Genomic DNA, 13,081 nt, shown 5'->3' with positions numbered 1-13,081 from the left:
AACAGGGAATGTTCTTCCTCTAAATTGTTTCAACTATATTTCCCCCCAACAACAATTAATAACCCATCCTTTGAATTAGGGTTGCCAACTTCCAGTTGGTAAACCACAACAATATAGGCTCAGTGCTGTAAGGATAACTGGATCAACCCAAAACAGCACCACAATGAATTCAAATACAAATACGAAAACTAAGTGAATTTTATAAAAGTGAAGAAGTACAGATAAGAAACGTTATATACAAAATATACGAGAGTAGTACAAAATAGAAGTACAACAAGATACAATATTTACAATATGCAATCCAGCTGAAATCGATCAATGGAAGGATATCTCAGATCCTAATAAGCAGGTAAGTAATTTTTATAATCCACAGGTATATATATTTTTGAAGTGAAGTCTTAAGCAATTTCAAAGTTTTTGTTTTCAGGTTCCAGAAGGCTGAATATAATGCATTTGGAGCAAAGCCACAAAGGGAAGATGACCGGACGTGTCATCTAGATCGGGACCACGTTTCGCTTATGGCTTCATCAGCTACCAGATTCTCATTCTGTCCTTTGGAGACCTACATACAAACTTCTTGCGGTCCTGATGAGACATCACCTATTAGGGTACTCATATTTGTCATTGCTACAGGGTTGATCCAACTTCCAGTTGGTGGCTGGAGATCTCCCACTATTACAACTGATCTCCAGGCGAGAGAGATCTGTTCACCTGGAGAAAATGGCTGCTTTGGAAGGTGGACTCTATGGAGTTATACCGCACTGAAGTCCCTCCCCTCCCCAAACCCCTCCCTCCTCAGGCCCCACCCCCAAAATCTCCAGGTATTTCCCAATCTGGAGCTGGCAACCCTACTTTGAACTGATTTATGAGAAGCACAGCAATGATGAATCACTGACTGATATTTCCACAGACATAAGGGTCTTATTCAAATGTTTCCTCTTCATACATAAAATACTATGAAAAATGAATATCTTACCTTTGATCCCAAATATCTTACAATCATCAGCTTTCTTCATTTATACAATTCATTCTACAATAGTCTTAGGATTGGTCCATCCTCCTAATTTTATTTTGTAAATTTTAGTATTATTTTTAACACTTCTACCTCCCACCCACTTGAAACAGTAACTGACATCTTCAAGAAACATTTTATCAACTTATAAACCCTCCATGATGTAGTGGTCACAGTCTAGGTTTGTCAGCTCTGGGTTGGCAAATACCTGGAGATTTTGGGGGTGGAGCCTAGGGAGGGTGGGGTTTAGGGAGGGGAGGGACCTCAGCAGGGTACAATGCCATAGAGTCCAGCAGCCATTTTCTCCAGGGGAAGTCATCTTGATCGTCTGGAGATCAATTGTAATAGCAGGAGATCTCCAGGTTCCACCTGGAGGTTGGCAACCCTATTAAAGACTAGGAAGAACCCCCCCCCCAGATCGCATTGCCACTGTCCCATGCTGCTCACTCAACCTAACCTACCTCATAAGGTTGTTTTGAGGGCAAAGGTAAGAGGGAAGGTACCGGGTTCCTCGGACGGAGGGGGCGGGTGAAACATGCTAGACAATGGACAAAGTCGAAGGCACCAAAGACCAGGTGCCGACTGGCATGGGTCAGAAAGCAGGCCAAAAAGGTGGCATGAACAAATGTGGCCTATACCTGGGTAAACAGACATGTTGCATTTCAGCGCACCATTATAAGATCGCTAGAAGGGGATCAGCAGTAGAAGCAGCCTCCTTGGAAAAATTAAGGTTTGCTTACACATTAAAGCAATTGCACAATCACTTTATCACCCAAACTCAGCATATGAGCATATTCAGCATATCTTTCAGCATATGAGCATCAGCCCCAAGAGGAACATAGGACCCAAATGAGATAAATAACTAGAGCTTTACTCAGAACAGAAGCAATGATTGTCAAATATCGCTTAGCAATCAATACACTATTTCCTTCCAAAGAGATTTCTCCACCAGGACTGACGGAGCACTTCACTATAAGCAGGGTTAAAACCACTAAAAAGCGATAGCGATTACTTACTTCACACATCTGGAGCTGAAATAGTCGCCTTTCTTTTTCCATTTCTTCTGCAATCTCTGCCCCCGTAATCTCTGTTCGAATCATCCCATGCTGTTTTGCATGTTCTCTTTTTTCCTTTTCAATTTTCGTACTGTAATGGAAAGAACGTACATTCTAGAAACGTGGATGTGATTTTTTAATGAGCCTAAGAAAACAGTCATTCTAGTAACACAGAGGAATGACCCTGTTTCACAAACTGTAAATATTTTACCACACTATTGTCGAAGGCTTTCACGGTCAGAGTTCATTGGTTCTTGTAGGTTATCCGGGCTGTGTGACCGTGGTCTTGGTATTTTCTTTCCTGACGTTTCGCCAGCAGCTGTGGCAGGCATCTTCATAGGAGTAACACTGTCCTTCAGTGTTACTCCTCTGAAGATGCCTGCCACAGCTGCTGGCGAAACGTCAGGAAAGAAAATACCCAGACCACGGTCACACAGCCCGGATAACGTACAAGAACCAATTTTACCACATGTTTCCGCAACAGAGAAATCAAGTTAAAACATGGTTTCTCTTTTAGAATGATCTTGAAAATTGATTCAGAGATTTAAAAGCAAATCAGAGGATATATATGCGACTATGTATAAGTCAAAGGTTGGCCAATGATGTGTCAACCCCAGCCTAACTTAATTTATATATGGATACACCCATTCCCATGCCATCCTTACTGTCATGGGAGTGACCTGCAGTAATCTATTGGGAAAACAAAAACAAAACCCCCCACAAAAACCATCCTGTGATATGGGTAATAGTGTCAACTAATCTATCTCTTAGGGTCTCTGGTTGTCTTGAAGGTATATGAAAGCCAGCCAATTGTTGTATTACTGTAGTCACAAGTGATATAGCTAGGGATGTTCAAACAGCTGCTAGTTCAGCTCACTTCCCGTTCATCAGTGATGATCAGGCAGCTAATTAATTGATGGCTAGTCACAATTTGTTTGTGACTAGGCAGCTACTTGCAGCCATCAGAAGCCAACTCCTAGCTGATGAGAAATCAGCTGGGAGGGAATCAGATTCTGATCTGCTCAGAACATTTTGTTCTGTACCTTCCAACCTGGGAGAAGAAAAAGAAGGGTTGGTTTTTATGCCCCGCTTTTTCTCTACCTTTTAAGGAGTCTCAAAGCGGCTTACAATCGCCTTCCCTTCCCCTCCTCACCACAAACACTTTGTGAGGTAGGTGGGGCTGAGAGAGTTCAGAGAGAACTGTGACTAGCCCAAGGTCACCCAGCAGGCTTCACGAGGAGTGGTGAATTGAATCCAGTTTACCAGATTAGAGTCCCCAACTCACGTGGAGGAGTGGGAAATCAAACCCGGTTCTCAAGATTGGAAACCGCCACTCTTAACCACTACATCATGCTGGGAGAGGATCAGGAGCCAACCCCCAGCTGATCATGTGGACTATGGCCTCTTGCTGAGATGCAGCAAATTCAGCGGGGGTGGGGGGATATGTGTTTAGAAAACCAGGTCATTTCCCTTCTTTTACCACCGCACCAAGGTATTGGTGTGGGTTTCAAAGAAAAGGAGAGAAACAAACTCTTTCTCCTCTCCCTTTTGCAATGCAGTGATCAGAAGCTTAACCACTTACACCATGCTGGCTCTCTGACAAACAGGTTCGCTAAGAAATTCATGGCATTCTTGATTATAACAGTGAGAAAAAAAAAAAAAGACAGGGTAAGGAATAAATTGTCCATTCATTAAAAGAACATGCCAAACTTTAGAGGGGCCAAATTATTATTTTTTAGGAAAATTTTGTGCGCCTCTTCTCCAGAGACCTGCTTGAGGCAATACACAGTTTAGTATAAGTCACTGGCATTCTGAATGTAGAGAAGGTGATCTCAATCCGTTGGGGAAATATGCCTTGCAATTCATGACAACACCCTACTTCCTGTTTTTTAGCATCATAATAAATGCTAATTTACCTCATTATTTTGTTAGATGTGACTCACAGAATAGGTCAAAGTATGCAACAGACAGCATGAAGAATGGAGCAGAAATTTCAACATATCATTTAGTCTTGGTCCATTTGACTCTCTAGTTTCTCATACCAATGTTTCATGATTAGTCAATGACTGAACAAATCCTAGCTTTGAAACTTCCTTTAATACTAATATACTACACTTGAAGGAAGGCAAAAGCAAATGATGTAACTTCTGCAGATTTGTGAAACACTGCTCGAAACTATAAATTTCAGAGTAGTACAGTTTTTGCATAAATTGTAAATGTATAAGATGTAACTTATACAGTAAGATGTAAAATAACAGAATGCCTTAATTATTTACACATTCAGGCCCAGAGATTTCACCTACCCACAAAAGACTGTGTCCTTAGCCTAAAATTTATAGATTACACTTAGCATCTGTACTATAAAATGTATTTGCTAACTGAAATCAATCCTAACCAAACTAGGGTCACGCTCAGTTCATAACCAGCAATTCAGTCTTTCTCATTTCATGCAGTAAGATTACATTTCAGTACATTCTAATACATCTGTAGCAGTTTGGATACAATTATTAGAAGCTGTTTATGTCACATGCATGTTCAGTAAATGACGAACAAGCCTTAAGAAGCAACAATGTTTATATCTATCTACACAAATAAATTCCTGAGCGAGCCTAAAACATTATCAGATTATTATTTCACATTATTTTCCTGGTAAATAATTACAAATCATCTACTGAAGATGAAATAAGCCACAGGCAACCTCAGGACAACTGAATTCTCAAGGCTGGAAAGGCAAAAGGTCACATGTTTTAATGCTGCATAAATGTTTACCCAACAAGATGAACAATACTTACAATTTGGTCTCATAATCCTTCCAGGCTTTGTCAAAAGGCTTTTTAAGATCCTTAGGGAAGAGAAAACATGCTTAAAATAGGTTTATGACAATGCTGTGTTAAAATGTATATGCTTAAGATACCAGTCCAAGATTATGACCTTTTCAAAGAAAAAAAGAAAGAAAGAAAAGCATACTTTTTAAAAACTAAGTATTTCTTTCCCATGGATCTTAAGGCCCCTATCTCAAGCTTTCAAGGAATATGACATATAAAATGTTCAACGATGGTTAAATTTTATGGAATCCTCATGCAAATAAGCTGGTACCCCCCACAGGAATACTGAAAACAGCTGTAGTCCACCTAAACCAGCGGTTCCCAAATTTTTTTGGGCCACCGCCCCCTTGGTTTCACAAACTCAACCCCAGCGCCCCAGACCCTAGTCTATAAAAAGCATTATTCAAAATAGGGGTTTGCATGACTCACTAAAGAAGAACAATAAAATTTCAAAACAGTAACAATTAATTGCACTGGTTCTTGTAGGTTATCCGGGCTGTGTAACCGTGGTCTTGGAATTTTCTTTCCTGACGTTTCGCCAGCAACTGTGGCAGGCATCTTCAGAGGAGTAACACTGAAGGACAGTGTCTCTCAGTGTCAAGTGTGTAGGAAGAGTAATATATAGTCAGAAAGGGGTTGGGTTTGAGCTGAGTACTGTCCTGCAAAAGTAATGTGCTAATCATTGTCCTGTAAGTATCAAGATAATGTGCTAATGAGGGTATGGTATGTTAATATTGAACCATTGTATCCTGAAGTGATCTGTTAATGTGTGTAATCCAAAGCTAATCTGCATGGCTATTGTTGACTGTTGCCTTTGTTAGTCTGGAGGTTTTCAGAACAGGAAGCCAAGCCTTATTCATTCTTAAACTCTCCTCTTTTCTGTTAAAGTTGTGCTGATGTTTATGAATTTCAATGGCTTCTCTGTGCAATCTGACAAAATAGTTGGTAGAATTGTCCAGTCTTTCAGTGTCTTGGAATAAGACCCTGTGTCCTGTTTGTGTCAGTCCATGTTCAGCCACTGCTTGATACTTACAGGACAATGATTATCTTGATACTTACAGGACAATGATTATCTTGATAATTATCTTGATACTTACAGGACAATGATTAGCACATTACTTTTGCAGGACAGTACTCAGCTCAAACCCAACCCCTTTCTGACTATATATTACTCTTCCTACACACTTGACACTGAGAGACACTGTCCTTCAGTGTTACTACTCTGAAGATGGCTGCCACAGTTGCTGGCGAAACGTCAGGAAAGAAAATTCCAAGACCACGGTTACACAGCCCAGATAACCTACAAGAACCAATGAACTCTGACCGTGAAAGCCTTCGACAATTAATTGCACATCTATTCAAAATCAAATTAAAACTTTTTAGTTGAAATTTATTCAACAAAACCGTTGAACTTGATCCAGTGGTATCAGCTCTTCAAAATCTGAAAAAAAATTCTGAATGCTGATAGTTTCCACCAAATTTGCCAGCATGGAGCCATAGCTTGATCTATTGTAAATTAGTGAAGAACACAGTTGAAGGGGCCCGCCTCTAGCACACACACCCCCCGGCTGCCCTCTTGCCTCTTAGTGCTCCTTTGGTAATCCCACTGCCCCTCAGGGAGTGGTACTGCCCACTTATGGAACCACTGATCTAAACAATGCTATAGTAGTTAATAACTTAACACTTACCCCTTTCACTCCTTTCAAATCTCCCTTTAAAAGGGAATCTAACGTGAAGATGACATTGTGGCTCAAACCTTGGAGCTAAGAAGAAAAAAAGTCTAAATTATGAATTTGTACTACAGATATCCATTGGCATTTTGTTTCTACTCAGACAGCGTCACTGAAAGCAATAATTAAAATAATTCCCCAGTTAGCAGCTTACCATACTTCTCATTATCTTCAATTTTTGCTTAGAATGTAATAAAAAGAGCACTAAAATGGGAGATGAAATTCTAGTCGATTTTTTTTTTTTAATTAAAGCTTGGGTTGGCAGCAGCAGAAGTGGTTAACAACTTGAACGAAGGCCACAGGCAAACACTCAGCCAGGTACTTTGTCAAGAACCAAGTAAGCTGCACAGATTCATGACCAAAAGAAAAAAGAGAGGGAGATAATTTTTTTCCAACTGCTGTAGAAGGCTATTTTTATTCTTAAAATGGCCTGAAGCATTTTGAGCCTTGCAGTTTGTTTTGAATAGGTTTTTTTTCCATTTTCAACCTTTTAAAAGGAGAGCACATTTTCCTTTTTCACTTGCTTTCTGCTCCTACTCATTTACAAATAGAAAAAGAAAAAATCTAGTCCCCCGATGAAAGTGCTGAAAAAGAAGAGCTTTGGAAAAAAAATACCTTTAAGGGTTGAAACAAGTTGGAGATTTTCAAGACTAAACTAAACCTCCAAAACAAAAATTTGATATTTTCTTCTTCTTTCTGTTGAGGTATTTTATCCAACTGTAACCCAGTGCGATGATAGGCAGAGAAAGGAAAAAGGGATTCATTAAGGTTGCCAACCTCCAGGTAACACCTGGAGATCTCCCGCTATTACAACGGATCTCCAGACAACCAAGATCAGTTCCCCTGGAGAAAATTGTTGCTTTGGAGGGTAGACTCTTAGGGCATTATACCCTTCTGAGTTCCCTTCTCTCCCCAAACCCCTCCATCCCAGACTCCACCCCAAACTCTCCATGAATTTCACAATCCTGAGCTGGCAACCCTAGGATTCATCATATGTTGAAATGGGTGCAATAAATTGATCTGTAAGAGGTATTATTGAGGAGTTCAGACATCTGCATGAGTGCAAAAAGTATAATCCTGACCACTATTTTTATAATTAATAACAACACTACTAAAAATGATTAGGAATATTCAAAGGAATAGGGTATTTATTTGGTGGCACAAAGCAGCTTTTCCCCAGATGTATACAGTAATTAGTTAGAAGAATCTGTCTTTAAAAAAAAAAAAAAAAAAAAAGCTTTAATTCAACAATTCATTTCTTATTTAATCCATTTCTGTTGAACAAGGGAAAGGAGAATCAAACACTTCCAACTAACAGTGCATGCATTTAGCTACAATACAATCTACTTTAATCTAACCTCCATGATTTGGGTTACCAACCCCCAGGTGGGGCCTGGAGTTCTCTTTGAATTACAAATGATATGTACACTACAGATATCAGTTCCCCTGAAGGAAATGGCAGCTTTGAAGCGTAGACTACAAGGCATCACGTCCTCACTGAGCTCCCTCCCAAACTCCACCCACCACAGGCACCGGCACCGAATCTCCAGAAATTCCCCAGACTGGAGTTGGCAACTTCCCTTATATTACGGCTGTCAATTTTGGTTGCAAAAATTCTAACAGTGTGCCTACAGAGGGAGTCCGGAACAGATCCAAAACAGGGCAGAACAGCTAACAAGTGGCTTGGAGCCTATGCAGCTTCAGCGAAGGTGCACGGCAGAAGCATCAACTGCTCCACCCACCATCAACTAGGACTTCCAAAACTGTGCAGGTAAACCGTGGGGGTTCTGATGTGGGCCCCCTCCCACCACCAATCAGCAGACCAGCAGGGGGAGTTACTGGCAGGGGAAGCAGGAGTGATGTCACTTCCGGAGTGTGCGTTTGTTCATCTCAGTTTTTCAGAATACCACCACCACACGGTTTGCCCGTTTATACTCATTATTTGACAACTCCTCGTCTTTCTAGAGCCTTCTGTCTAGCTATACTGAATGCTAACCCCTCTATGGTTATGCAAAACAGAATTTTGAACATATTGTACCCAGAAAGGACCTGTCCTTGCTCTTCTGGCTCCATTGATTCATTAGCTCACGTTATATCTTCCCTTTTAATATTTACATCTAATGCCTCTGTGTCTGACATAATGCCTTTTTTATTAAGTGACAGGGATCTCAAGGCTACATTGTCAGTGGCAAGATTTATTTCAGTTCTTATATCCCTTAAACATTAGATTTAAAAAAAATTACACTGCTCAAGATCAATGGATCAAGGCACTTCTACGAGAGAAAGGAAAGGAAAGGCAGTGACATTATCACATTGCAGTGGCACTTTGGTGTTTGGGCAAAAAACCTCTATGGTAGAAGCCGTTTTTGCCCAAATACCACAGCATCACCGTGACACCAGCAACGTGTTGATGTCACTTCCGGTGCATGCTGGAAGTGTTGCTGCTGCGTCGCCAGTGACAAGGCCTAGGCCGCTTCCCCCCCCCCCACCCCCGCAGGTTGCCAGGAGGGACCTGGCAATTGTAATTTTCCTGGCAGGAATAGAAAGGGAGCTTAGGATCTTAGCCAAAAGCTTTCTGCTTGTTCTTTGGGTATAGGTGGGCTTTGGCTTTAGTGCACGGTGAAAGACCTGCACAGAAAAATGTTAAGAGCTGCTATTGCCAAACAGATGCATTAACCACCCACCCTGACCCCCTCAGCTCAACATAAGGAACCACACATACACATACATCCCACAAATGCCATGAAATGGCGCACTGGCACTCAATTCTGCAACTGTACTTCATAGTTCATGGGCTTCACGGGTCAAGCATGCCTGCCAAGTTCAAAATGATGGTGCTGACTTTCCCTCATAAGTGCTGGCAACCAGACAAAAATTCAGGCAGCTGGCTCAGGGGTTAACAGAAAGGCTGGGCTCCCCCGTCCCATCCCCCCACATTACTTGGCATATCTATTTTAGAGTCAGGCTTTAAACAACTTCAGTTTTAATGAAAACTATTATGGTTAAAACTAGCACACAGCTGTATTTACCAAGAGTGATTTATTTAACTGGTCTTTCATTATCCCACATAAAATAGTCACGTAACATTGAAATTACAAATATAAGCGACAACTGAACAGAATGAAATCCACTGCAGTAAGATGTATCATGTTCAGAATTCTGTTTTATAACTTAATATCAGAAGCATCTAAGACCTCAAACTGATGCACACTTACTTGGAAATAAACCCTAATGATCTTAGTTGGCCTTCCTTCTGAGTAGCACACAGAAGATCGAAATACACATGAAGATGGTGTCAGTTGAGTCCAACTGGAATATTCAAAACTCATAAAATATGAAGGAGATAAAATATGTAAAAGGACATGATAACTGAGATCAGGGCAAGGAGACCTCGGCCTCTAGGACTTGTTTGTTGGTCCTCCAGGGCAACTGGCTGGCTACTTTGAAAAAGGACACTGAGCTAGACAGACCACCAGTCAGATCCAGCAGGGCCTCTTAGGGTCTTATCATTCTCAAAAATGCTCATTTATAGGGTTGCCAGGTCCCTCTTCGCCACCGGCAGGTTTATGGGGTGGAGCCTGAGGCGGGTGGGGTTTGGGGAGGGGAGGGACTTCAATGCCATAGAGTCCAAGGGCCAAAGTGGCCATTTTCTCCAGGGGAACTGATCTCTTGTCAGCTGGAGATCAGTTGTAATAGCAGGAGATCTCCAGCTAGTACCTGGAGGTTGGCAACTCTACTCATTTACAACCCAGAAGTCACCTTCTACCTGCTGCAGCAAATTCTGAGCTGATTTTTTTAACATGTGAAGAATTCTTACCACACATAGTAGCTATCAACTGGAATACGTGTGCTTGAACTACCTGTGACTGCCCATTCCACCTGCAGTTCATGTAAGCTTAACCACTACAGAAAACATGTAGCTTTGTTACCTTTGCTTTCTGATGCCACAGAACACTCATTATTCAAGCACTGAGAATATTTGAAGCTGATTTGAAAAAAATGTCTGTGAAGGGAGCAAGGCCCCATCGTCCCTCTGCATATAGTTTCAAAATGTACTGTTGCCAGCCCTCTGTCAAGTGTCCACTAGCATTTTTCACTCATTTAAGTCATATACATCCTTAGGTATAGCCTGTTCAAATGCCACTGCAGAGAATTACTGTTGTAACTCGAGTATTTTCAAATATAGATTCAAAGGACTGGAAAAATCTCTAGCACCCCAAAATGTGGTGTTACTACTCAAGAAATGTGACATTTTCTCCACATTCTTGAACACAGCTGGTATCAAAACTTTTAATGTTGGCTCCTGGAAATTCAGATTATATTTTTTCTAGGTGGGGGTCAATATATATGAACTCACAGATCAATTCTTCTGTAATAGCCCATCAAAGAAAACAGTACCGGTTTAAAATATTTTGAGAAACAGAACATCAGAAGCTCCTTACCAGATTTTTCAGCAGCGTCGACAATTCTTTAGTTAGAGTGGAAAATTTTACAAAAGCTGTTCCCAGATCTGGATTATCCCTACTTAAGAAATTACTTCCAAATTTATCTAGTACTTGTGCATAGTTCTCTTCATTCTGAACATGCTCTGTGGAAGAAGAGGTATAAAATAAATGTTTCAGTGATCGAAAGCATTCACAACAATGAACAGAAGCATTTATCCAAAAGAGCAAATATTTTGAAAGAGCTTTGGGTGTTTCAAGGTAAGAACACTGTTATTAAGGGTTCTGTAACCACCTCTGTTAGTCTCTTGCCATGAAAAGGGGTCTCCATAAGTCGGCTGCGACTTGATGGCACTTCTCACACACCCACACATTCTTCTAAGTATCCTGGAGATTATCACAGTTCCAGAGAGCCTTTTGGCCTGGAAATGAGAACTGACATTCACCAAGTTAATTTCAGAGCAGGAATCTGAGCAATGGCTTGCAAATAAGAATGTAATGCAAAAGTGACATGTCTTCACAAGAATCTCTTGTAACGATATGGTAGTTTCATCCAAACAAACCAAATGTCACTGCCTATTTATCCAATCAGGATGCTAAGAAAATCCTGCATGTTTTGCTGTGACAAGAACAAATGTGATCCAACCCTCTTTGGCTAAATGGCTTTATATAAGAAAATGGCTAAAAATTTCTATTTGTAGCGACAGGTGGTTACCTATAAGAGAAGTGAGGTCCTTGGGCGTGTTTGAACACCTGAGGGCATGTCCTTAAAACTACAAAGTGCAAAAAAAAAAAAAAAAAAAAAAGGTCACCAACACCACATCCATGTTTTGACTACCATGGTAAGAAGTAACTTAACTGACACAAGCATTCTGTCACAAGTGTGGTTTTTGGCTTTCAACTCCCCCCCATGCCCTCTCTACAGCACTTTAAAGCCCTTAATTATGCTACAACTCATATGATCAAATGGAACAAGCTGTAGTTCTCAAGTAACCTAGCAGACATGATGAATTGATTTTTTCCTTTAAACTTTAGAAAACTAACAGAAAAATCCTAAGCAGAGTTACATCCTTGTAAGTCCACTGAGGACAAGGCTTAGAAGGAGGTAACTCCGCTTAAGATGATACTTGTTAGTGCTTATTTTCTTTTAGAAACAAATATACTTCCTGCAAATTTTTGGTCATATATTTGCCAAATACCATAGTATTTCAATTTGTACATACAAGTTCATGCAAACATATGATGTTCCCTAGTAAAGAAGAAGAAAAGTTTTTTTTTTTTATATGCTGATGTTCTCTACCACTTAAGGGGAGAATCAAACCGGCTTACAATCACCTTCCCTTCCCCACAACAGACACCCTGTGAGGTAGGTGGGGCTGAGAGAGAGTGACTAGCCCTAGGTCACCCAGCTGGCTTCATGTGAAGGAGTGGGGAAACAAATCCAGTTCACCAGATTAGCTTCCGCCGCTCATGTGGAGGAGTGGGGAATCAAACCCGGTTCTCCAGATCAGAGTCCACCGCTCCAAAACACCGCTCTGAACCACTACACCATGCTGGCTCTCACTGATTCATTCAACTGGCAGTAGCACTACCATGCTTCCCAGCCTTGACTGACCTGTAAGGATATTGCATGAGCACAAGATCCCTTTTATTCATTTATAGTAGCCAAGGCAATTTCGCACATTCATCTACTGTATGTTCCCTGCTACCTTAAGAGCATGTGTCAGCTCTCCCATAAGTTGGAATCACTAACTAAAGCTTTATCTCAGGATAATGTGACATAGCCCTCACCTTGATCATCCAGGCTAGCCCACTCTCATCAGATCTTGGAAGCAAAGCAGGGTCAGCCCTGGTTAGTACTCGGATGGGAGACTACCAAGGAAGTCCAGGGTCTGTACACAGAGGCAGGTAATAGCAAACCGTCTCTGTTCGTCTTTTGCCTTGAAAACCCTACTGGGTCGCTATGAAATAAGCTGTGACTTGATGGCACTTTCCACCACCAATGAACTGAACATGA

At 41.0% G+C, this 13,081-nt stretch overlaps 1 protein-coding gene across 6 annotated transcripts in view; it reads right to left on the bottom strand.

Annotated features, from left to right (window-relative positions):
* ASAP1 (ArfGAP with SH3 domain, ankyrin repeat and PH domain 1) overlaps positions 1-13,081 on the bottom strand; it is a 147,795-nt gene that overhangs the window by 68,739 nt on the left and 65,975 nt on the right. For all 6 annotated transcript variants that reach the window (XM_056854157.1, XM_056854156.1, XM_056854160.1 and 3 more), the window contains exons 4-7: positions 11,065-11,210; positions 6,581-6,655; positions 4,860-4,909; positions 2,029-2,158 (exon numbers count right to left, since the gene is read on the bottom strand). In XM_056854157.1, the coding sequence (XP_056710135.1) occupies positions 2,029-2,158; positions 4,860-4,909; positions 6,581-6,655; positions 11,065-11,210 (401 nt within the window). The remainder of the gene's footprint in view (positions 1-2,028; positions 2,159-4,859; positions 4,910-6,580; positions 6,656-11,064; positions 11,211-13,081) is intronic.

The sequence above is a fragment of the Euleptes europaea genome, chromosome 8, assembly GCF_029931775.1.
Source record: "Euleptes europaea isolate rEulEur1 chromosome 8, rEulEur1.hap1, whole genome shotgun sequence".
NCBI classification, from domain to species: Eukaryota; Metazoa; Chordata; class Lepidosauria; order Squamata; family Sphaerodactylidae; genus Euleptes; species Euleptes europaea.
Note: the sequence above shows the minus strand (reverse complement) of the source record. Positions and strands in the feature narration are given on the sequence as shown.